At 38.4% G+C, this 25,048-nt stretch overlaps 1 protein-coding gene and 1 long non-coding RNA gene across 6 annotated transcripts in view; one reads left to right on the top strand and one right to left on the bottom strand.

Moving 5' to 3' along the window:
• Positions 1 to 22,486, bottom strand: part of LOC105831524 — a 221,029-nt gene extending 198,543 nt beyond the window's left edge. For 3 of the 4 annotated variants that reach the window (XR_004963098.1, XR_003625409.2, XR_003625408.2), the window contains exons 1-4: positions 22,112 to 22,486; positions 21,769 to 21,828; positions 21,407 to 21,555; positions 21,051 to 21,098 (exon numbers count right to left, since the gene is read on the bottom strand). This is a non-coding gene — a long non-coding RNA (uncharacterized LOC105831524). Of the gene's footprint in view, positions 1 to 10,392; positions 13,100 to 21,050; positions 21,099 to 21,406; positions 21,556 to 21,768; positions 21,829 to 22,111 lie in introns of those variants that run through there. The other variant, XR_004963102.1, reaches the window with a different exon arrangement.
• Positions 22,487 to 22,707: 221 nt separating this feature from the next.
• Positions 22,708 to 24,766, top strand: LOC105831522 (cyclin-H). 2 transcript variants are annotated; one of them, XM_036286340.1, is made up of 6 exons: positions 22,708 to 22,961; positions 23,255 to 23,479; positions 23,559 to 23,732; positions 23,803 to 24,028; positions 24,135 to 24,246; positions 24,296 to 24,766. In XM_036286340.1, exons 1-6 carry the CDS (start codon positions 22,845 to 22,847, stop codon positions 24,450 to 24,452), a joined length of 1,011 nt encoding a protein of 336 aa, XP_036142233.1. In that variant the 5' UTR covers positions 22,708 to 22,844; the 3' UTR covers positions 24,453 to 24,766. The 2 variants fall into 2 exon arrangements, with proteins under 2 accessions (XP_036142233.1, XP_012527162.1); XM_012671708.3 differs by having other exon boundaries at positions 22,710 to 22,961; positions 24,311 to 24,766.
• Positions 24,767 to 25,048: the final 282 nt, after the last annotated feature.

The following is a 25,048-nucleotide window of genomic DNA, read 5'->3' as shown; positions in this document are numbered from 1 at the left end:
GGCACGCGGGCCGTCGGAAGAAGAGCGAGAGCGTACACAGCAGAAATCGCGTGGTGTTAACGATGGCACCGGTGGCTTCCGACGGACGAAAACGCTTGGAGAAGTCTCCCTTCGGGAATAAAAACTAACGTCAATGCATATTCCCTCAAAGAGTCTCTCGCCGCGATGCGTTCTGATATATTCAGGTATACGGTGAGGGATCTGCTTCAGATACAAATCCCTCTAGCATGCGAGCACTCTCTAGTATCCGAGCGTGTCTACCGGGCGATTCGGCATTAGTTCTGCGGGCGTTGGCATGCGTATGTCGGTGGTTGTGGATGTACATGAGCGACTGGGCGATGAGCTACCGCCGCCGGAAACCATTCCTCCACCGGCCGCCCTCTCGGGTACCTTTTCCGGTGCGGAGACTGTAAATCTCCCGTAGCACGCCAACCGTTCCGCGAAACTCGCCCCAGAGTCCTCTAAAGTGTGCTATTTTCATGGCCCACCCGGCCATGCCCTGCCCTTCCATGATTGAGCGGCTTAGATCACCTCCGCCGATCGGCGAAAGCTTACGAGATACTGCGCGGCGAGTTACACCCTTCTCGGGCGGCTAGGAAGTCTCTGTCGAAACACGGTAAGCTATACGGTGGTTAGCTGACCGGCTAGTCGTCACATTTACGAATGTGTTATTCGGTTTCGTTTTCGCTCAGACGAGTCGGCTAATGTTAGGTATCCCGCACACATCGGTCATACTTAATTACAAGTAAGTATGAGATTTCTAGACCGCCTTTTAGTTCTTATGATTTATGCATGAGAGGTGAGTTACGTATAAAATTTCTATCAGAGTATTCTGTGCCCCGAACTTCGTTAATGACATATTCAGTGAAATTGTAATAAAATCATACTTGAGCTTTACTTCGTTGGAAAGTATATATACATTAAGAAATATATTTTATAAAATTTAATATCTAGGTGAGATCGTGTATATAATCAGTAAATAATTTCATTTATCGAGTCAGTAACTAGCTGAGGCCGATCATCGCTACCGTTTAATTATTTCAGATATTATATTTAGATATCGTAAGTTTTCCCTTGATCAGCTTCCGGTAGCTTCACATATTTATAGGCATAGTAATTATGAATATATTTGTGAGAAGATAACGGTATGAAAAATATGCGCGATAAACAATCTTCTATTAACGCCGTGCCATCATAACGGTTTACGTGGAATGTTTTCTTTCTTCACTCTATCTCCTCTATCTCCTCTCATCCTTCAGCGTCATCGAGGCGAGACTTATTCATGTTACGGTGAAGTTTTCCCGATGTAAACCGCGTCTAGGCTGTAAAAAGGCAGCGTAGTACAAAAATGCATTTATAGCCATCCACTTCCACCTCCGGTATTCGTCATCGTTTATTTGTCTTTTCTTTGTTAGTCCTGTTACCTTCAAAGTCGTCTCCAAGGCATACTTGATCGTGCTTTATAGCACGGTTCCCGTTCAGATATTTCGATAAATTTCGATCAACAGCAACTCGCGCTTATCACCATTTCGAGCATCGTCGTCTGATTTATCCTTTTCCACGTTACGCTCACCACGTTCTGAATCCAAAAAGGATCTCATAATCGACATGCTGCATCAAAAAGCCACTCTCGGTAGATCTGTAACGGTTTTCACCCAGCAACTATAATCGTCTATTCGACCTTCCTCGAGTCGGCCTTCCGCTCACGATTACACCGGAGGCATTCGACGTGCGGTCGTCAGAATAGCTCTGCATCAGCTCTTCGCGGCGAATCGGTCGCATGCCTTGCGGTTAAGAGGTCCGCAGGTTCGAATCATCGATTCGGGACTGATGCCAGACGCCACGTAATAGATCGCTACTATTTCGATTCAGTACGCGATCGAATGGAATATTTTCTCGGCCATTTCTGTGTTCTCTGGTGTATTATTAACTGAACATAATGTTATAGATTTTTTTCAGAAATAAATATGGAGGAATACATACAATACATAGAATTATTAAATAGTTTATGAGATGTTGTACCGATGCAACTCAAACTTGGTTTATTTTTAAAAAGTTGATAAATAAGAAATTTTATCCGGGGCTATTCTTAAGGTATTACCAAAATATTTATAAAACGTTTTCTATAACAAAACTTAAATTCTCTCTGAAGCACGGGGATGTTAACTCAGATACTTCGAAATCACACAACCGTCGAAATCTTAACACTCTCCACGATGGTCGCCGCAAAGCATGCGACCGTTCCGATCGCGTGGCTTTTGCGGTCATAGGACGAGACCGTGCAGACCAGACACCGCGCCAAAACGGTGAAATCGATCCGTGTCTGACGGCAGACGCCACATAATGGATCGCCGGTGCTTCAGTCTCCCTCTGCATTTCCTCCCCTCCACCCTCTTCTGTGCTCTGTACCTCCGAGGCCTGTGCGGACGTTTGGGTCGCGATGCCTCGCGGTGGCTCTCGCGCGGATTCTGGCCCCCGAGGGGACCCAAAAACCTAGCCTCAAAACGCACACGGATAATTGGGGATAATGTCGGGGTTGCCGGGGCCTCGTAATTGCACGAGACCAGGCCCTTTCCAGGTCTCGCGCTCCCCACGGTCTCTTCCTCGCTCCGCTCGGCTCACTTGGCCCTCGCGCTAGCTGTCTGTTCGTCTGTCCGTTTGTTCCTTCGTCCATTCGTTCGTTCTGGTAACGTCCGTCTGTCGACCGCTTTCGCAGAACCCGATAGTACTAATTCGTCGGTTTATTTCGTGCTGCCGTGTTATTACAGTCCGGACCCGTAGAGTGGGTCAACGCGGAGCACTAAGTTCTTGCGATCCGCGGCGAAATACGGCCGCGGCTGCTTCTGACCCCGAAACCCGGCGATTTCAAGGCGGCGTTCTTTACTGAAAACTGTCTCGTATGACGTTACACTCTTTTATAATAACGCGATTGCTTGCGTCGTTTCCACAAGAACAGCGTGCCATTGTAGGCCAAAGTGTCTGGTACAGCACTACATATGTATAGTACAGTGAAAGTAGCAAACTGTTAGATAATCAATAATGAGCAAATTATACATATAGCAAAATAGTAATAACATATTGCATCACTAATGATTTGCATAGATAATGCATCTAAATCATAATAATCGTATAAATACGCAATAACGATATTGTTTCCTCGCTCAATTCCAAATAAAATTGGATGCATAATTTCTTAATCAATATACATGTGTATGTCTGCAAATAATCTTTATCACACACACAATAATATAATTATATTACACATATTATAATTAAACTATAAAACGTTATGACCAGAAAGAAAATAATTGTAGGTCGTATGACAAAATGCGAACAAGGCGATACTAAATTTTTTTACACGCATCTGGAAGCATTCTTCAATGTAAATAGCTCATTAATGATATACACGCGGCTGTTTGACGACCGTACATCGAAAGAAGTGTACAAAGTGATATAAAAAAATGAGCGCAGAAAGATATATTTGTAGTTCTTTTGAAGTTGTACATTGCCAAAAGCAGGTATACGGAATGCGTTTCCAAACGTTTCCAACGAAAGCTACGAAAAAGAGGATTATTGGCGGAAAGGTTTGTGACTGATAATTAGCGGTTCGTATCGTGCGAGTAAATATCAACGAAGCCCGATGCGTTTTGCGACCGGCTCCCTGGTAGGTCTCACTTTGCTCTCCGAGTAACTTCAAAGAATTCATAATGCTTGTTAGCGAGTTATACTTAAGGTATTTTAAAAGTATACGGCTTATTTGCTTTGCAACCAACCCAAATTATCCTTCGATCTGACATGAAGCACTCTTTCAACTATGCCAATTTTTTCGATATAATCAGTTTTATTTCTTAGTTATTGATCTTTTCAAGTATATCTTCGACAATTTTTTTGTTATATTAAAATTGCATTCTCGAATTATTCGCTTTCTTTTATAAACAAGGAGCGGAAACAAAATAGATAAAGATCAATAATTGCTATAATACGCAATAAGTAATTGAGTAAATGTTCTTCATCTAATATCCGTGAAAATAAAAACATTAATTTAATGTATATTTAATGGCTCCTAATGTAGTTAAGCCTCTAGCTCTGAATGATTAATACTTCAAGACTAACGATTACTTAATCGTTAACGACATACAATCACGCCTTCTAAAGGCGCAATTTTATCTAGATCTAAACACCATTTTTTTCCCCTTCCCACAATTTAAATCAGCACAGAGGTAAACATAATAATAGACCAATCTCATCGTAGAACTGTAACACGCCCTATAGAAATGTGCAGTCAATGACCTTAAATTACATCTCTATCGGATCGAGTTTGATACAATTATCCAATCCGCTAATGAGACAAGGGTAAACATCGCTTCTACTTTCATGTGAATGAAAGTCGATGCATTTATAGTTCCGTTTATTATTTGGTAAAAAAAAACCTCCGAAACTAATGAGATACTTGTCATAAATTCATTGCTCCAAATTTTCTTTTCAATATACACACTAGCACCGTTTTTCATTTACTATTAAATTGTAATAAATCAACGTGTGGTTAACATTTCTTTTAATTATCAAACTTCGAAAATTGATGGGGAAAAGCCTATCGATCCCTCTATATGTGAACACTTCGCATGACCGTTTTATTATTCATACGAGTAAGCTACGATTTTTGAGGCATTAGAAATTCATGGAGGGAACAGCTGTATATTCACCTGGCTTATACCTAGCCACAATCATTGATCGCGTGTCGAGCGTCTGAAAACACGCGTATGCATTGTCCGGATCGCGACGTACAAAAGTTCTTCCCCGTATAAATTCCATCAATTGATAAAACAATGCATGCTATTTACATTTGCGTTGTGTGATCAAAATAGAATAAATATAATTCCAAATTAAAAGTGAAACTAGTTTAATATTACATTTATACTAAGATTTTATTCTTGAATCTTAAGAGAATGTAGAAGGATAAGTCATATACAAACATATGTAACTAAATAAATAATAATGTTACACATAATAATCATTAACATTCGTTTGATTGAATAAATGTAGAAGGGGGAGATGACATCAGAACTGATCTCCATACGTCGGTATCTTCTAAGCAGACAACGTTACAAATTAGCAGATAATCAATTAGCTCAAACTTCCGGCGTGCTTGAGCAAACAAATGACAGAACCCGCGCGGCTCGTAAAATTTTTGATAATTAGAGACTGCTAGAGGCGCAGGGCGGGGTCAGGACCAGGCCTAACATCGTTTCTTCGTGTGAATGCATACTCTACTACGGATAGAATCACATGTAAAAAGAGCAAATTTAATTTTAACGAGGGCGACAAAACCCGCGTGTGAAATCTACATATAGATAGGGCCCTCGGTGTATAATAGAGACATAGGAACGAATCCCGTAGGATTCCAGAGTTTTTCTTTTAAAATAAACCTGGCCGTATCTCGACTTTCTCGGAATTCTGCGGCTCGCGTGAAGCGCATGTTCCGAGACACCGCACAATTTCTTTCCAGATGCTACCCAGATCGAACGATATAGTTGTTCCGCGCGAGATCGTGCTTCTTATCAAACAATAGACAGAAAATTTAATACATCGTTATCATTTATAATCATTCTATCCCACCGATGTTTAGCAATTCTACATGCCGCGTTCGTAGAATTGATGATTATATGAACGGAAAGGATACTTCCTTGCACTCGACTCCAATCGTTAAATGAAGTAGGTTAGTCGATTCATAATTCATGTATCTTGTAATAAATTTATAAATACAGCGAGAAAACAACGGTAAGGGAAGAAAACTTAACACCTCAGCACAGCTACTTTACCATTAAATATTCTAATATATTGCAGAATAGTCTAAAGCATCTGGAAGCAACACAGAAATATACATGAAATGTACACGCTAGAAAGAATTTTAATTTCGAATTAGGAAGCTGAAGGAAGTTCGGAAGTTACTTTTTGTCTTCGATCTAATAATAGTCACAAATTAATGACGACTATTTCCTAACGTGCACGCGACCAAAAATACACGGAAGGTTCAACAGAAAATCATCAAATTCAAAACCGCCAATTTGGAGGGGCTCCAATCCTTCACACTCGGCGGCAGTTTCTGTCCCTCGTGTGGATGAGGTTTCCGTCATCGGGATCATCACACGCGATCATATCCCGACGATTTGGTAGCCGCCCGATCGACGGCGCCAGAATCCGAGGAACCCGGTCGCGTCCCTCGTCGCCGTGAGACACATCGGCACAATCGGGCTATCATTAGCCGCATCTGCCGCGCGGTTGCGAGAGAAGAGATATAAAAAAAGGCTGTAATTACCACCTTAAACGACGTATATTCCTTCATTCTTACGTCTCAGTCTTTGTTTCCGTGGCCGCGGGTTCATCGTATCATCGTTAAAGTGATCTACCGCGGCCTAGCTCGGGTCGAAGGTGCCCATTTGGAGCCCCGGGGCTCCGGGCGAGTGTTTTGATCATTTCTCTCCGCCTGGGCGCGGATGTATTTTGTCTCACTTTCGAGGAAACGACGGACACAACTGGGTGTCGCGCATCTCTCATCACTAACTTTTAGACGAAATAATCCAATCGTTTCCCAAGTCGTTTGTTTCTGTGAACATATCACTGTGTTTGATATCGACGCTTATAAATTTCCCACATAATTTTAGACAAATACGTCTGCTACAATTCCAAGTTACTCTCTTAATTTATTTATCTCTCAGAATGTGAACATTCGATAACTACATTCGATACACGAAACTATTGAAATTATTACGAAGACCGATGTGAATGGTAGCAGGTGTTAATGTTTTTGCCGTCGGAAAGACAAATGAACACAGTCGGTGTGACGGTCAGCGCGGTATGCTTCACGGAAGAAATCGCCGACGGTGATCTCGCGCGGCGAGTTCAATCGGCAGAGAACTTTTTAAAATCAATCAAGGACATCCGCGTAGTCGAGATTGCGATTAAGCGTCCTTGTGGTAGTTCAAGGCTGAAGTGTCTCGGGACAGAAGATGGAATCGGGAGGTGGACCGGCTCGCCCGCGGCTCCATCGAAATCCGTGAACGGGTTTCGGTACATTGATCGAGAACGGGAGTCCGTTCGATAACTAGGAGGATCTTATCTTAGGGGGCTCCCAGTTTCGACGGTCGCCGTACCTCGAGCTCTTAAAGGATGTACCCTCGAGGGACGACCGTGCTTTGAGGGCGCCGCATCGCGCCAACCACGCCTCCTCCACTGTTATTTACCTCCGTCCTCTTCGCCCTTGCGATTTTATTGCCTTCTTCTTCCCTTTTTTTCAACGTTGGTCCACCAAGCCCGGGAGCGATAGATACCTTCGGCATCAATAATGAACGCAACTGGTCCGTCGATCTCATCGACTTTACAAAGAATCGCAGTATATACGGAAGATCTCCCTTTTACGTAAAAAAATTCGTTTTATTGCATCGACAAGTAGCGGAATTGCAAATGCAAACTTATATGATATAAAAAAAACTTATGTAATTAAGATAATAAGTAATTATAATAATATGTTATATATAAAAATGCCTATACATGCAAATAATAAATAATAAATATCTACAGATTGTCTCATCATCATTTCAACAATAATTAATTTTGTAGCGTATACATATAAAATTTGCATTTCAATATATATGTATATAAAAGACGTAAGATTTAATTTTTAATTCGATAGCATCTGATGATTTATCAACTATACTGTTCGCAAGCAATATGTGGAATTACGAATCAAATATGAATTTGCGCTATAATATACTGTATTATAAAATTCAATAATAAATAAAGTATTAATAAAATATTCCCCATATTGTTGAGTATTTTGAGTATATACCTTCGCACAATACCTAGCGCTCAACTACTATTATAATTCGGTAGAGAATAATGCGTTTAATACATGTATCTTCGTGTTATCTGATTTCATAAACTGACGGTTAAACGCTGACTCGTTGTATATTTTCTGAAATTGCTAGTGGACAATGAGTAGTGTCTTTATGCATCCATTAACGATCATAAGTCGAGTAAACACAGGCGCTTGTGTAAGTGCCACCCGTCGTACCATGGTATTTACGATATTTTAGCGTCGAGATAATACCCGCGTTTAACTTTAACACATGTTTGAAAATGATTCCGTCGAAACAATTTTACCATCAAGAAGGTAAATCTCATCAAAACGATTGTACCAATTCATGTTTTAATTTTTGCATCATTACTGGCTTCTGGGAATAGTTGCACGATCGATCTATGTGTTTAATTTTTTCTCGATGACTAAAAGGGCGAAGAATCCTCTCATAACATCGAGATCTTTAATAGCATCTAGCTTTAGATCAGATAAGTTCTAACAAAGTTACGTCATCTAGATCGCCTCGGAGGCTATAAAGGATCATCGACATCCCTCTCGAACTTCCTTCTTTCTTATTGCAATAACCTCGGTATCCGAAATTCTTGCGTAGGGCAGAGAGACGCTCACGGCTGAATAAGCGACGAAGAAAAGAAACTTTAAGCACAAAGTGAACACCCCCCGTGAGGACGTAACTTCCAAGGATATAAATCTCTCGAGACAGTGATGCTCCTGCCCCCGGCAGGGAATTCGAGAAGAATCCATTCGGGGAGGCGCACGTTGAAGACGAAGAAGCCGTGCAGGATAGCAAATTCTTTTCATAGCGACAACTAATAATTAAAAATCGTCTGTTGGTAGCCGATTATTTCTATCAACCAAGGCAATCGACTCTATAAAAGCTATTTTTCAGCTACTGCGAATCATCAGATAATAAGTTCCAATCTCTTTATAAAATAATTGCAAAGTTGAATTAACTTTTAGAAGACAATATTCAATCTGATTTTAAAAATCTATTAAATATGTACAAATTAAATCTCAATCTATTTCTATAATTTTATTGTGTAAGTAATGTGTTCTAAACTTCTTGAAAAAACTTGAACACTGAGACAGTAGATGTTATCGTTCTGTAATCTATACAGATAGCTATAAGCCATTTTTTAGAAGACAGTACCTACCGGCTAACTTACATGTGAACATTTCCTATATGTCCAACATCCGAAATGAAGCACTTAGCAAAATAACAGCTTAGCAGAAAAAAAGGAACTTTTACAGAAGATCTCAGTTGGCCAGTCTTCTCTATCACAGCATTGCTGTTCCATATATAAAAATTGCGTATAACGCCTAGCGGGAGAAGGATGAACGTTCACCAAAATGGCGACCATCTGTCTGCGCTGCACTTGGTAGCACGAGTAATCACGCACGTATTTTAAAGCTAAAAGTTTCATTGATAATTTCACGGTTCTCATTGCGTCGTCAGAATACGCGGGAGCAGAGAACACTTCACTCTAATGTCACCGTAAAGGAAGTCAAACAATACAATTAACGTATTGTGTCACCTGTCACGATTTCGATGGATACGATCGCGAAGTTAATAGGTGAGTTGACGCGCGATAAGTTTCACAGGGATTATTCCTCAAGGTCAATCAAGATGGCGGCTGTCGACGCGTGTCTTGGTGCTAAGAAGGACGCGGAGTCATCCCCCGATTAAAGTGACATTCGGGAATACATTGATATCGTTGCGGATCGGAGCGCACGAAGCGGACAGGTGTAACGCGCAGCGGCAGTAGACACCAACTGATCTCACATAACAACGGCCGATAAAATTGTTGCGTTTCTACCAAAAATTATCCTCTTTTTTTCCCTCGCGGTATAAAAAGTACAAAATTGTGGTAATTTAGCCCCCACCATAGACGGCGATGGCGACGGTGGCGGCGGCAGCGCTGCTCCGCTTGCTGCCCACGAGGAAAGGAGAGGCATCGAGAATACGAATGAGAGAGGGAGAAGGTAAGAAGGAATTCCGAAAAGAAGAAGAAGGACAGTAGCAACGCAAGACGAGGAGAGAACTGCAAAGGGAATGAGAGGGAAGAGAAGAGGGGCGGGCAGAGGGACGAAGGCGAAACGGGGGCCTTTCGCCTGTGAATACACCGCACTAACAACGCGGGACAATTATGGTTCAATATAGCCAACGTTAATAGCGATAGCGGCTGCTTCGCACGCTCGGCGTTCTTCATGTTCCGGCTTTTATTCCGCTTGTAGGGAAAAAAATAATACGAGTCGCATGAAATTTGCGTTTTATGCATACGCGCTGAACCACATGTATGACAACCAATTAATTATTAATTTATAATGATATTGAAGAAAAACACATTTACGGGAAATAATTTGTGTGCAATTTAAATAAACAATTATAAATAGTAAAATAAACACTCCTTTTCAATTTTCAATCTTAACAAAACAACTAACTTGATATCGCCAACTTGATATCCAAACAAACTACGACGTCTTGTTAGATTGTTTTGTAACTCCTACGAGAAACGTACCTCGAATTCGGCGCTATCGGTAGCAGTTCAAAATTTGAAATCGGATGCGAACAGCGCGGAGAAGACTTCTCGAACCGCTCTGTATTTCGCGGACACTGTTACTCCTGGCTCGCGTCGCCGTTCGTGTGAACCTGGCTGATGCTTTAAGCCACCGAGAAGGGGCATACTATGAAATTAGTATAATCACGATCAAAATTACTCGCGCCGAGTAACGCTGAACCACCAACCGCCGCTCAAATAACCCGCCCCGTCGTCGCCAATCGGGGCTCGCGAGTCGGCGGCCATCTTGCGCGGTGCCGCATGCGCGTCGGAAGCCACGAATTACCGCAAAAGTGGATAATTTCTGCTTACGGGGTGCGCGCCAGACCGTCCACTGTGTATCGCTCTACCATGCCCGATCCAGTTTCGAAACCTTCATACGGAAGAACTTTGGTGAAGTCTAGCAGACGAAAAGAATCGATTTCTACGAATAGCCTCGATAAATTAACAACTGCACGAAATAGCTACGCTCTATGTCATTTTCTTAGGGAGTGATTACGATAAAAGAACAGGAAAAGCGGGGTTGCTTGAATGCTCGAGGGGAATGCAGGGAGAAAAGAGAGTGAACAAACATAGGGATTTGTTGGAAGAAGGAAAAGATAGGGGAGATAAACATATTAAACTTATTGCAGAATTGCAGGACACAATAACAGGTAGCAAAGAATACGGAATACGGAATATGACAAAGATCGACTGTAAGAAAATGGAAGATATCGACAGAATTTCAATTACTCTTCAAATAAATCGAATAACAACAATAATGTTGATTTATAATAACTTTCGTTAACAATAAAAAATTATTATTCTACAACGTTATATTATTCGCACTTGTAAAATTATATTTCGCGATATTGCGTTGTGTACTTAACAGTTAAATTTGTAACATAATTTTAACAAATAAAAAAAAATTACACTTCTCAGAACTAAATATGGTATAGCAAAAAAATGAGTTTACTTCACTAGCGCGGATATTCATCACAGTTGAAATCGTGTTGTCATAAACCAAACAGTATACCAATCAAGGGATGGCGGTTCTCCGCAACCACTCCGCGATACTTTCTGTCACTGACGCGCAAGATGCCGTCGGCGATAAATCCCAATTCGTTTTCCTCGCGCACGTCATTCATCATTGTAGATACTTCGCTTGCGTATGTACACATACGCACACACACGTACTACTTCCCTCCTGACGACCGCGAAGAAACATCTCACGCGACCCGAATCCGCAGATCGCGCTCGCAATGTCGCTCACCCGGTTTTACCGCCGCGAGGCCCTCGGCTCCCGTTCGCAGCAGTACCGCAGCACCGTGTAATTAGTAAGAGCGAAATGTTTAGGCTGCTCTCATCCGTCCGAAGAAACGCCCCTTCATGCGCGCGGGACATAGTACATATTCCAGCGGCGCCAGAGGAAGAGGAAATGGGATTTAGTATCTCGGAAGATCATAATTTAAGTAATAATGTTTTTGTTTCTCGCATAAATTTTGAAATATGAAACTTAATGGCTATCGTCACAAACATCATTTCACAAAGGTCACAAAATCACGAAGACAGAAAGTTACGTTATAGTGTCGATTATTTCTGCCAATTATAAAAGAAAGATATTTTAATATTAAGTTAATGGTGAAATATTAATGATAAAATTATTTTTCTTTAACATCAACTAAATGTAATAATTCAGACATTTGGTCGCGTGCTATTAATTACGCGCAGGACTGTTTTGCGAGCGTAAAAACTCGAAGCCTCCCATTTAGCATCAGTGATTTAGGCTGGCCTCATCATAGTCTAATTAGTGACATCTAATAAATTGTTCTTATGTGCTTGTACATACAATGCGCAATTACACCGGTGTGCAGAGAGCTTAATGCGGCCCAGCCGGCCGGGGCCTGAAAGGCGCCACGTTACGTTTCGTTACGTAGAGTGGCCCACTGATTACAGTTCGTTAATTATCGGTGGCCGCGGCCAACTGAAATTAGAGGATTCGGAGTCGCCACTCTCGTTCGCACGTATTAAGCCGGAGTGAGAATAAAAGCATGTAGATCAAACTTCCTTCTTTCATTGTGCAAGAGAAAAATATTATCGACTCCAACATAGTTTGCCATATAGACGGGTAAGAGAGGTAGTGCAGATTTACGCTTTATGATCGGTTATGCGATACGATTAAAACTCGCAGCGCTTAAATCGATGGAACAGTAAAATAATTACATACGCGGGAACTGCCGCCACACACACGACATATATAATATTATACATGAAATATTAAAAGAATATGAAACAAGAAACATTAAGGCTGTTAAAACACACCCGATCCAGGATCCGCTACATTATTATTTCCTCTCCTTGAACCTCCTGTGCCTTTCACTTACAAAGACGTAACTTTATCCTACAAAAGACTCTTGCTCACCCCATCGAGATCTGCATTGCAAAGAAGAAGAAGAAGCAAAGAAGAAAGAACGCGGCGGACAGAAAGAAGGGCGTAGTGCAGGAGATTCCTGCCAGTCCTTCCGCCGTTTTTCGAGGCGTATCCTATCTGCTACACCCGGGGCACGAATACGAATTAGGACCGAGGAGTCGCAGCGGGATCGGGCCGATTTCGTGTATGTTGGCGCCTTCGGCAACGGTAAGTTGCTGCAGTGGGTCTAGCCACTGCTCTGCCCTCTGTAATTATACCATGTACAGCCCACCGCTGCTTTACTCTTTCTCCGAGAGCGTTACTCCTTTCCCTTCGCCCCCCCCCCCTCCCGTACATTTCAGTTCCTCGTGTTCAACGTGCGTCTCGCCGGCCGCGGTCCCGCCGGGGGCGAAGGTTGCGCTCGAACAGCCGTCTTCGAGTACCTCCCTTGCCATCTCCCACAAGTCTTCGTCTGACTATGTCGATTTTCTTAGTTTCAATCACTGACTACTCTTTACTATCCTTGACAGCCAAATGTTCGACAAAAAGAGTGATAGTTTTGCAAAAATATACTAAATTTGTCTATTTTTATTTGAGAGACCAAAGATCATGCTGTGTACTCTGAGAAAAAATAGTTTTATCGACAAGAAGTACATTTTGATGATAACTAAGTTTCCAGTTATTATGTAATGAGAGTTTATACTAGAACGTTTGGATAGACTTTACTAATCCGGTAATTCCTATAAAATTTCTGAGTCAATTTTTTTATAGACTGGTTGACTTTACCAGCTTTCTAATTAATGCAACGAGATTCTTTCTTCGTATAATATTATTTTTGTATAACTATGCAATGCGACATGTATATATTAACCAATCTTTAAAATGATTTTACAAGATTTTCAACAAGAGATAGAAACAGCCCTGTTGATTGCAACAGACGATAAATCGCCGCGCGTCCAACCTTTCACTATGACACTCCTGAAGCATGACTATCAAGTTATCGTTATTGCTGTCTTATCACCGTATCGAGATTAACGTTACGCGGCACATAATTAGCACCGAGGAATTATTACAAGTAGCGCGCGCCCTTGATTTACGGGCGCAGGGGGTGCGCTCAGCCGCGCGCTGTCGCGCTCCGCGAGGCTCCTTTCTGATCTCGAGATTTCGCAATCTTGTATCTACCGCATTACGCAAAATCATGCGGGCAATTATTCCACGCACACGCGCGCACGTCTCGACGCGGTACGCGTACCCTTCATTCATTGCGTCGCGGCCGATATTCAAGCGAGCACACCGGCGCGCGGCGCATCATCTGCATCTCGGTCGCCCGGAGCGTTCGGTGCCCCGTTGTGGATATTCGAGAGAGGGATAATTGGTTCGGGAGCCATTTCGTTCGCGCGATCACCCCGATATGTATCTCGATACGCATCTAGCAGCGTCGTAGCGGCGGCGGTGCGATGGCGATTCCACGAGCCGATTTAATATTCGTGAAAAACGCGCCGGGCGCCTGCTGACGGACGATAGGTAGGCAGGTAGGTACGCAACCCCCTCAGGTTTCTCTTCGTCTTCGTTTTTCCATCGGCTTATTTATTCTGTAAATTATCGAGACAGCCATCTGCGTATGTCGTGCCACCGTGTATAATCTCGGGAACAAAAAGGAAGAGGATGATTGGGTCACTGCTGCACGACAGTGCGCAGTTGCATCAAATTTATCTTTCGCTCTGTTTCTTTCTGTTGTTATGTGAACTGTGGATTATTGTTATTTTCGTCATTAATTCGTAGCGTACGATACGCAAGATAATTTTATATCTTATAAAATGCGAAATACCCGTGTGTAAAGTCAGTCACAGTTATAGAATATGATGGAGCAAGATATTATCGATTCAATTGACGTTATTTGTATTATAAATTATAAGATTTTCTATTTATAGCAGTGTGCAAACGGATATAGTTATCTATAGCTAGTAAGTTCAACGGATAAAATTGTTTGATTCATTTATTCATCTTATAACTTGAGAAGAGTCTCGCAAAAACGTCGACGTAATAAAAGTCAATGACGTCAGTCTGACGCGATGTGTCGAGCGCTGTCCGATTTATAACGAGAGTCCATGGCAACCTTGATAAATTGCCATAATCTCAGTTAAACGTTATGACTCATATCGGCGATATAATCGGCGAACGTTGGCACGGGTCTGCAAGCGATCTGCGTATGCATTTATTCGATGTGTATATGAATGTAAATATTATCACTTACAATACCGATTAAATAATAGATTGCTAAAAATATGTCATTTTAATCATTATGTTGATCTGTATGTTCAAAATTTACTTTCTATTTTCTATTTTTTCAAATCCAAATCTTTATTTCTGTAAAAAATACACTAAATAATCAAATATTTATTTGCCATTATTTTACTCAACATTTAATAGCTATTAGAAACCTCTTTTTTCAGGTAACTAGTTTAACGCATAAAATTTAACAAATAATAATTTAATTTACCAAAATTAAAAATCAATTTTTTTTAATCTAGACATTGAGGTTAATTTCAATTTTCAAATTAATCACGTTCATAAGAGCGTCATCAAAATGTATATAATAATTTCAATTTATATAGAATTTTTAACTTTTATATTTTGCTCGCAAATAATGTATAAATTAGCTATATAAAAGATAAAATTAATAAATTACAGTATGTATTTCAAGAACATATATGCATACTTGTGCAGATTATTGCACTAACTTTGTTCTCCATTTGATATATGTTTGCTATTACATAGATTTATGTTTAATTATACATGTTTAAGATGCCGCGCGTGCAGACGTTGTTCCATAACGTACCTACATAATCGTTTTACTAATAAACTAACGCTATCCGAGACACCTGATAAAAGATAACGCGCGGTGTCTGCCACCGTCATGAAATATTGCCTTTTAACACGAATTTAACGACGGATTAAAGAATTAACGGATCTCCGCAATCTCGTTATAAATCTGACGTCGATTTACTTTCCTCTTGATTTTTTCACATGTTTCTTTTTATCTAGATATTTATTCGCATATATCAGAATCTGTGTGCAAACGACTTGCGGCCCGTACTTTCATAACTTCCTTAATTAGCCGCAATTTGGTGGGAAACGTTTCCTCGGCTCATAGATTTTTATTTTCTTGCACGTGTACGGAAGGACGGTGGCGATCCTCCCTGTGGCGTCATTACTTATGTATTATACATATGGGATATTTTTAAATACATCATCCCTTCAGGCGGCAGGTAATTAATTAATTGATGTTTGCTAATTATGTGAATTAAATGGTTATTCATGTTATATCACGCGAATACGATATTTGAGACCTCGAAGATAAAACCATTTACATCAACCTAATTTACCGTTGTTAATATAATTACACATTGCTTAATTAATCATTAATTGACAATACCTCACGTTTTTTCTCTACCAGGAAATATACGCTAATTTAATTTAGATGGCTTCCTATATCTATTAAAAGGACGAACATGTCAAACAACTAACAACGATTATTATTGTATTACATCGACTACTTTTGAGTCACCGTCCACTGACGAGTTTCATCATCGAAAACTGGTTTTCTATAGAAATCGAACAGCATAGAAAAATTTTTGTTTCAAGTTGTGATCCGTCTTCTCACACAGCTGACACCTCTTCTTCGCGCGCAAAAATAAACTTCATCGACTTATGAAGGATTATTAAAGTCACTATACTGAGAGTCGGTCGTTCGAGAAGACAGACGGTGATCATCGATTCGATATAATATGCAGGCATTATGACGTCCGTCACGTCGAGCGACGCGTTTCCGATCCGTTCGCGTGCGCGAAGAATGGCCGATCACGAGTGTTAAAACCAAGCGTGATATCGCTTTTTGCTAGTTAACCAACGATGTTACTGTCGTAATACATGTGATATACTAGATCGCGCGTCCACATTTGATTCTGAGAACCGTAGCTTCAGTTGTTCTTATCTGCACAAGCCCATCATTGAAAATTATGCAACGTTTTAATCGCGCGTGTAGATATACAAGGATATAGAGTAGTTATTAAGAGAATTATAAGCCTCTCTAAAAGTAAAACATTTTTCAACATGATATAAAACTTTTGTTTAAAGAGATAGATATATAACGTATTCCTGTTTCAAAAATATGTATATTTGTTAAAAAAACGTAAGATTAAGTATTGATAAAATGTTGTTTTCATTTCAGTATTTTTCTCAAAACATTTTCCAAAGCAGTAACCACGATAACTCAAACGTGATTTATCCGGTCAATTTAAAATATTAATTTTTATTTAATTTTTAATGACATTTGACATCGCACTGAGGCATTTTTGCGATTTTGAACTTTTTTCTTAAGTTTTAACAAAAAGAAAAAAATTTTCGGAAAAAACAATTTATAAATGCAAGTGTATGTAGTTTCGCAAAAATAAAATTTATACAATTTTCTTTGAAAATTACAAGTATAATAAAAAAATTTTTTAATTTTATATAATTTAGAGATTTAATTGTGCCACTACTATGATAATACATGCAATTATTCAGAACGCTATTTTAGTATTTGTTTATTTTCATACCTATTTATTCTAATTTTTTTTAATAAAATCATTTTTTTAATAAAAATATATTCTTTCAAAGAACAGAAACTCATTATTTATCTATCTTTTACGGTGCAGTCTCTCGACATTATAATTTATATAAATTTCCCTAAACAGCAATTTGCTTGTTCATACATATATATATATATAGATGGCTAGAGTAAACTCATTTATATCTACCTCACTTATATTACACCTTTACCGTTAGAAATATTCTGACGTGTAATATCGTCGTTAGAACTAAAACATACGACATAGCACGCAACACACATTAGCCATCTGTCAAAACGCCCCTTTTTTTCCATCCCGAACAATATTCACAGACATCAATATCTGTCCATAACTATTGTCACACATTTCGCAATCGCCGGGTAATTTATTAGAAGTAACTTCCGACTGGCTGGAAAGTCCCTCTTGATTGCGACTAGATCGGGAAGGTGCGAGTGGTAATCCACTTTATTCGTCACACCTCGCGGGCTAAGCCGGGCATTGATTTCGCATTAGCGCGACCGACACATCGCGCCTATTCCGTTTTCTCCGTCTCCTCTACGCCGCCGTCGATGCCGACGATATGTACACAAGACGCGCGTGCATGTATTATATGCGCTTACGTGCCCTCGCCGAGGACTCCAAGGGAGCGAAGCTTGACGCGGCCGTGGGCTGCGGCACGCAACGTCGAGGGCGGCGGCGGAGACCGCAATATTAGATTAATGGTGGATGTACTTCACTTTCGGAGGGTATCCATTTCTACTCTGTCCGCCCGCCACGGAATCTCCGTGGAAATTAAACTCCTCGAGTTGGCATTGACTAGCAGACTTTGCGGATCATCTACCGCAATCTCAAATTTGATAACTTGTTTGAAAAATTACAACGTTCTGCTCGAGAGAGAGAGAGAGAGAGAGAGAGAGAGAGAGAGAGAGAGAAAGAGGTTTAGTGTTGCTGTTTAACGTCGGTGATATAGCGAATCGATAGCGCAAGCCCTTGACATAAATTACAGTTGTGCACAGCAATGAGAGAAACGATACACGGTAAAAAAGACGAAGTAACGAATTTCCATAGATATTTAAAATGAACCAATTTGTTTCTTAGTGATAAAAACTTATCGAAGAAAATTAACAACGTGAACATGACGAAAAATGAAAATTTCTCATCTATCTCAGAATATCTCAACTGTTATATCGCAAGTGGGAAGACTGTAATTTCTCCTATCTAATTAAGCATAAATCAGCGATGTTCGCAGGTAGTTCGAATCCATAAATATTAACCGATTTATTGCCGCTGCCGAATACAATTAACCGTTCAAAAAATATCGAAAGTCATAAATCAGACTTGCGCCTCTATCGACGCGTATCGTATCCTCGTATGTAAATCTGGACGGTTGGGTATCTGAACCAGTTTCCATCTCTGATCGATGCGGGATCGCAACCGCGATACCGGGCGAAGGCGATCGGCGGGCCAGATCGCGACGTGACAGCGACGACGAAGTCAACGGCGACGTGGAAAAAACGACGTGGAGAGTTATAACCGTCCGATGTAACGAGAGGAAGAGGAGAACCCGGCGTGTGTCTCTCTCTTTCTTTCTCTCTCTTTCTCTCTCTTTCTCTCGCGCGCGCTCTCCGCTTGAACAAGCTTGGCAGCGACAACGATGGCCTCGAGGGTCGAGCGTGGCGGAATGGGGAGATCCCCGGCTACGATCGCGCGATAAGATGCAGCGGCGTTGTCGGTTGACAAAGGGTCGTAGGAACGCCTACTCAGATCGGACGCACAACCGCTTGCGGGGGCGTCCATATTAAAATCGGCCACCCGTCTCTCCTCCCTTCATCCCTGCTGCCCTTACCGTCATGCCCCGCCATCGAGATCCCCGGTCCCGTGATCTTGTTTATTACTCGCAACATACACGCCGGTTACCAGAAAACGGCGGCAACCCTTTCCTAATGCGTGTTGCAATTACTTTAAAGTATGGCGTTTAGACGATTACTAAATCTCTTTTGAATTTGCATTCATTTATTCGTATATTATTAGTTTTTAATTACTACGATTAATGTTTGGAATTTTTATTATTAAAAAATTACTATTTTTATTGAAGTTTTTATTGCGATGTTTTATTTCTTTTGTATTCAATAAAATGTCTACAATTTTGTAATATTAACGTTCAAACATTTTAAATTTATCTTAAATATATTTATTTTTTCTATGATCAAAGATTGAATAATTCATCATTAGTTGTTATTTTAACATGTAATATACAGCTAAAATATAAAATTTTAAAAATGCGAAATGTAATTAAAAATAAATTAAAATTTAGCTGTTATGTATTTTAATCTAATTTTTCGTATTTCTCTTCCATAATTTTAATTATAAATAGTTAGACACAATAAAATATTGTATACCAATAATATTTTTCAATAATTTTATATTATAGAAATAAAAGGCATGCAAGTTTTAATTGCAGTTTAACTACCCCAGAGTTTTCTTTAATTATAAAAATGCAAACATCTGGTTACTCTCATACAGTTACATGAATATTGTGATTATATAATTTGATATTATATGCTAATTTTAGTTTTGTTTGTAACTTTTCTGAATATCGATCAAGAACTCGGAAATATGACTCATGCTGCACTCTAGAACAGGTCTCTTCAACTTATTTCTAACAGGAAATAATACCTGTTGAGTAAATAATAAACCAAACGATAATTTGTTCATAAAACTTTTCTTATATGCAATCACGATATTGCCTTTTAATAAAGTGTATGTATATGTATTAATAAAATATGTAGATATATGATTGTTACATTCATACAAAAAAAATGAAGTTGTATTTTAATTATCACAATTCTATGATTTGATTTGAAGAGTGCCGCATGATTGTGCTGTTTGTCAAATTGTTCAATTTATAATTTCAGTCAGAGAAAAATCCGAAAATGAGTCCGAGCTAATCTTTTTCGTGGGATCATCGAAATCTCCTATATACTACTGTACATGCCAATATAAAATTTAGTATTTATTGTCAAAACACATTGACATAATTAAATGGTGAAAGTATTATTATTTTTCAATATTTTCCTTTATCTTTTAAATTATAGATTCCGGCTTGATATAAAATCCTTTTTACAATGAATTCATCAAGCCATTTTCTATCGAGCCGAAATCCGTAACATATCTGAAACAAAGAAAAAAATGAAAAATAATAGAAAGTTCTTTCATCATTGAATTATATGGATGTTTCGATAAATATTAAATTTTATAAAAATAGCAAATTATTTATTTGTACACTTAATATATGGCACCAATAATACATAATATCTAACAAATAGCTCTTATTAATGCTAATGAAACGGAATCATCTAACCATGTTATGCAAAATATAAAACATAAGCAATAATTTGAAAGATATGGAAACTAGCAATTCCATTTGCGAGCAAATTAATTAGATAAGATTTCAAATTTTGTGCATGCAGACACATGTTATTTGATTTCTTTTTATATAAAAAGAAAAAACATTGGATTCATAAAAAATAAGATTGCTTTTGCTCTGTATATCTAAATAATTTATATATGTATGTGACATCGTTTCAACAGATCTGTTACTTTATTAATAAAGTACTTACCAACCGATGCGCAACAGTGGAGTTATCAGGCACGTAGCTACGATGATTCTATAACATACAAAAAGATGCAAATTAAAATAGTGTTCAAATGATTCATAACATCATAACATCTTATAGGCTCAGAAATTTTAAGTAAATAGCTGTAAAAATAATTATACTATTTATATTAGTTCATATTTATAATTACATAAATTTATACTGTTTTTAAAAATACCTTTATACATATAAAAATATATAAACTATTACATATAAAGTTGCAGATTAATTCCTTTTTTTCTAATTATTATTATCAACTTATCAAAATATGAAATAAAATAACGATTCAAAAAGATACAATTGTAAGCAATAATACTTACCGCAAAGTTGCTCCACTGGCACCTGATGCCTCTCCAAGGCCGCCTCCTCCTCTCAGGCTGTTGTCAAGTCTCCATCTTCATTTCCTCGCGAATTTCTCAAAACTCATCTCGTTCCAGAATCGGCCGATCTATCCGGCGTTCGCCATGTTCTGCCAAAAGAAATATTAAGTTGGACTCGTCCATTCGCGCATTAACAATGGCCTCGTCCATCCGCGCATTTATCATAAAAATGAACGTGTTATTTATAGTTTAATACACGAAAAACGCATAAATGCGAAAAAAATCAGAATATGTAACGACGGTCGTCGCGTTCAACAAGATTTTCGACCTATCACGTATTACAAACGCAGATTTCCACTTACCAAGTAAACACCGCGACGACATTCGTCCCGGAGCCGATCACGGCTCAAGATTGCCACATTCTGCAATAAGAAAGGAACACAGTTAAGGCGGAGACAAGTGCATCCTCTCCTGCGCGGTCAACTTCGCGATCGACGCGAGTATTGAGAAATATGCATTCGAGTATTGAGAAAAATCAATCAATTCAGCCGTTATTGAAAATCCGATAACGGAATCTCGCAAACGGCATCTCATGTAACAGAGGCACAACAGTGCCTCGCGCGCGTACACTTGGCGCGAGACACTGCCGTGCCTCTTTGATATGCAAACGAATTACAGCTCAAGGTTAATATAGGTTATACGTACCAATTAGATGATCCGCGATTCCACTTATACTGAAGCCGATCCGTCCCGATCCGTCCTGGTCCTACGTCCGTTGTGTTCCAAAAATGAATAAATGATACATGCAAATGCAATTAAGATGGGGGAGGGACACAACACGACTGCGGTCCACTTGACGCTACAAATACTTCGAAGCGTTTGATTGACCAATCGAAACAAAAAATTTTACAAATTGACCAATCAAAGACTGCTTCGAAGCGTTTCATGTGTGCGGCCAACTTCACGCGTCAAGAGTGCCACAGCGACACTATCCCGCCTTTAATTTGATATTAATTAATAACTTAAAATTTATTGGGTGCAGATTTATATATGCCTTTCAAAATTAACTTTTATAATTTAACTTAAGTTAACTTAATTAAGTTAATTTTATCTTAACTTGTAACTTTTAACCAAGTTTTTTGTTCATGTACCTTTTTATGTAATTAAACTAATTTTATAACTTATTAACTTTAATTTAATAGTTAAAAGGATATATTAAAACTTAATTAATTTTGTGCTTATTACCCATTGGGAATTATCGGATACACAGCTACGTAGTACGAGTTTCGAAAATGGATGTACTGGCGGTAGTGTACAGGGACAGTTCTCAAACTTTTTTCTGTTTTGAAGCGTGTTGATCCGCGTTACGTTTACGTGATTCTGACAATTAATCTCGATTCAGTTTTGTTTTTCTCTTTCATTTTTATTACTTGTCAAGATGTTTCCATGTAGCTCGCAAAAGAAATACTGGATATTTAGTGATGAAAGCGATTTGACTGCATTGAGGGAGAAAACCAACGCTGATTTTATCGTAAGACATGGTGCTAATATGACGGTAAGTCTACTTTTTCATGATTATTTATTTAGAACTATTGCTTATTAAAAGATACATCTGCGTGTCTGTTTCTATGAGTATCTGAATTTGTGATTTACGAGATGAAATATTCTCAATGAAAATCTTTATAGGTTATGTATGCATTATGTATTTTTATTTCACAATTGCATTATGTATGCAAATATACTTGTACAAAAGATTTAAACTTGCTACATTTTTCTGGTGTTTATCTCTAATACCAAATTAATTAGATTAACAACTTGTATAATTATAAATGTTTAATTGTAACATAGTCAGAAGAAAGCGAGAAACATTTTCTCTCGCATTTGGAGGAGCGTACATTGCTCCGTTTCTATGAATTGCAATTGAGAGATTTTTGTCGTCGATTTAATCCACCAATGCCTCGTGCTACCGTAGCCACTGCCTTGCATTATTTCAAAAGGTTTTACCTTAGGAACAGTGTAATGGATTATCATCCAAAGGAGATTTTGGTCACTTGCGTTTACCTAGCGTGTAAGGTAATTATTCTCCATGATATGTAATCTTTCATAGTTATTTGTAATTTGAATCTTTTAAAAATGAAAAATATTGTTTTAGGTTGAAGAATTCAATGTTTCCATATCTCAGTTTGTAGCAAATATCAAGGGAGATAGGGAAAAGGCATCTGATATAATTCTTAATAATGAATTACTTCTAATGCAACAGTTGAATTACAATCTTACTGTTCATAATCCATTTAGACCTGTGGAAGGATTGATGATTGATATAAAGGTTTGTTTACATTTTTGTAATGCTTTTTTTATATATAGAACAAGTAAATGTATTATGCATGCTTTTACAGACAAGGTACACATCTTTAGAAAATCCTGAAAAATTACGGCAACACATAGATGAGTTTTTAGAAAGGGTTTTTCTGACAGACAGCGTTCTTCTTTACGCTCCAAGCCAAATTGCATTGGCTGCAACCTTGCATGCAGCATCTAGAGCCTCTGCAAACCTAGACAATTATGTTACTGATATACTCTTCTCGAGAGAACAATTGGGTGGGATTATAGAAGCTGTACGAAGTAATTAAATCTTGTATATTGAATAAATCTTGTATATTGAATAATTTGCATTTGCTGTGTAGCCTTATTGTGTGAACTATCTATATTTACAAATTAATTCTTACAGAAATACGTTCAATGGCTAAATGTGTGGAACCACCATCTCGAGAAACGGTAAAAGCTTTAGAAAAGAAACTAGACAAATGCAGAAATCAAGAAAATAATCCTGACAGTGAAATGTAAGTATATTTATATGTAAGCTTTAATTACAAAGATTATTCATCTAAGTTTGAAAAATTGTAGATATAAACAGAGAATGCAGGAAATGCTGGATGAAGAGGATTTACAAGATAATGAAAAATATGCAAAAATTATTCAGGATCAGGCGGCTCACGATGACAAAGTTTTGGGTGTTAGTAAAATTTTGTCTCCCTCTGCTCTGTGATAATAAATATTAACATTTGTATGATATAATTTTTATGATACAACTTCTAATATAATAACATACAGAAACCTTATACATATTCCTAAAAAATGTTCCAATTTCATTTTCTTCAGTTTTATGATTTACATCTGATTTTACAGCGACATTTCTTTTGCATCTGTCACTGATTTAACTATGTAAATATTTTTATTTTCTTTAAAAAAATTAATGTGTTAAATTTACAATTTGTGTATTTATATATAATATAAAATTATTTACTTTGTATATTATATATTCTTGTTACAAATACATATGCAGATGTCATACATCAATAATTTATAATTTTTACTTTATCCTTTACTCAAATTTCGTATCGCTAAATTTCACAAAGATATATTTGCTTTATTAAAAGGTGTTTTGCGCTGAAAGTTATTTATATGGGCATATATTTTATGTATCCTATCTAAGTAATACATTTATATTAAAATAATTTAATATCTTTAATTTTATTCATTCTAATATCGTACCATAAAGTGATAATTGAATCTTTTGAAAATGATAAATTTATGCATCTGTTCGGCGATAATCATTATCATTTATGCCAATGGAATACATGT

This window comes from Monomorium pharaonis, chromosome 4 (genome assembly GCF_013373865.1).
Source record: "Monomorium pharaonis isolate MP-MQ-018 chromosome 4, ASM1337386v2, whole genome shotgun sequence".
Taxonomy (NCBI): Eukaryota; Metazoa; Arthropoda; class Insecta; order Hymenoptera; family Formicidae; genus Monomorium; species Monomorium pharaonis.
This window is presented reverse-complemented; position numbering and strand designations above follow the sequence as displayed.

Coding starts and splice junctions, on each gene's coding strand:
- LOC105831522 (XM_036286340.1), top strand. CDS start 22,845: ATGTTTCCATGTAGCTCGCAAAAGAAATACTGGATATTTAGTGATGAA. Junction 23,480..23,558: donor GCGTTTACCTAGCGTGTAAG/GTAATTATTCTC, acceptor ATATTGTTTTAG/GTTGAAGAATTCAATGTTTC. Junction 24,029..24,134: donor GATTATAGAAGCTGTACGAA/GTAATTAAATCT, acceptor TAATTCTTACAG/AAATACGTTCAATGGCTAAA.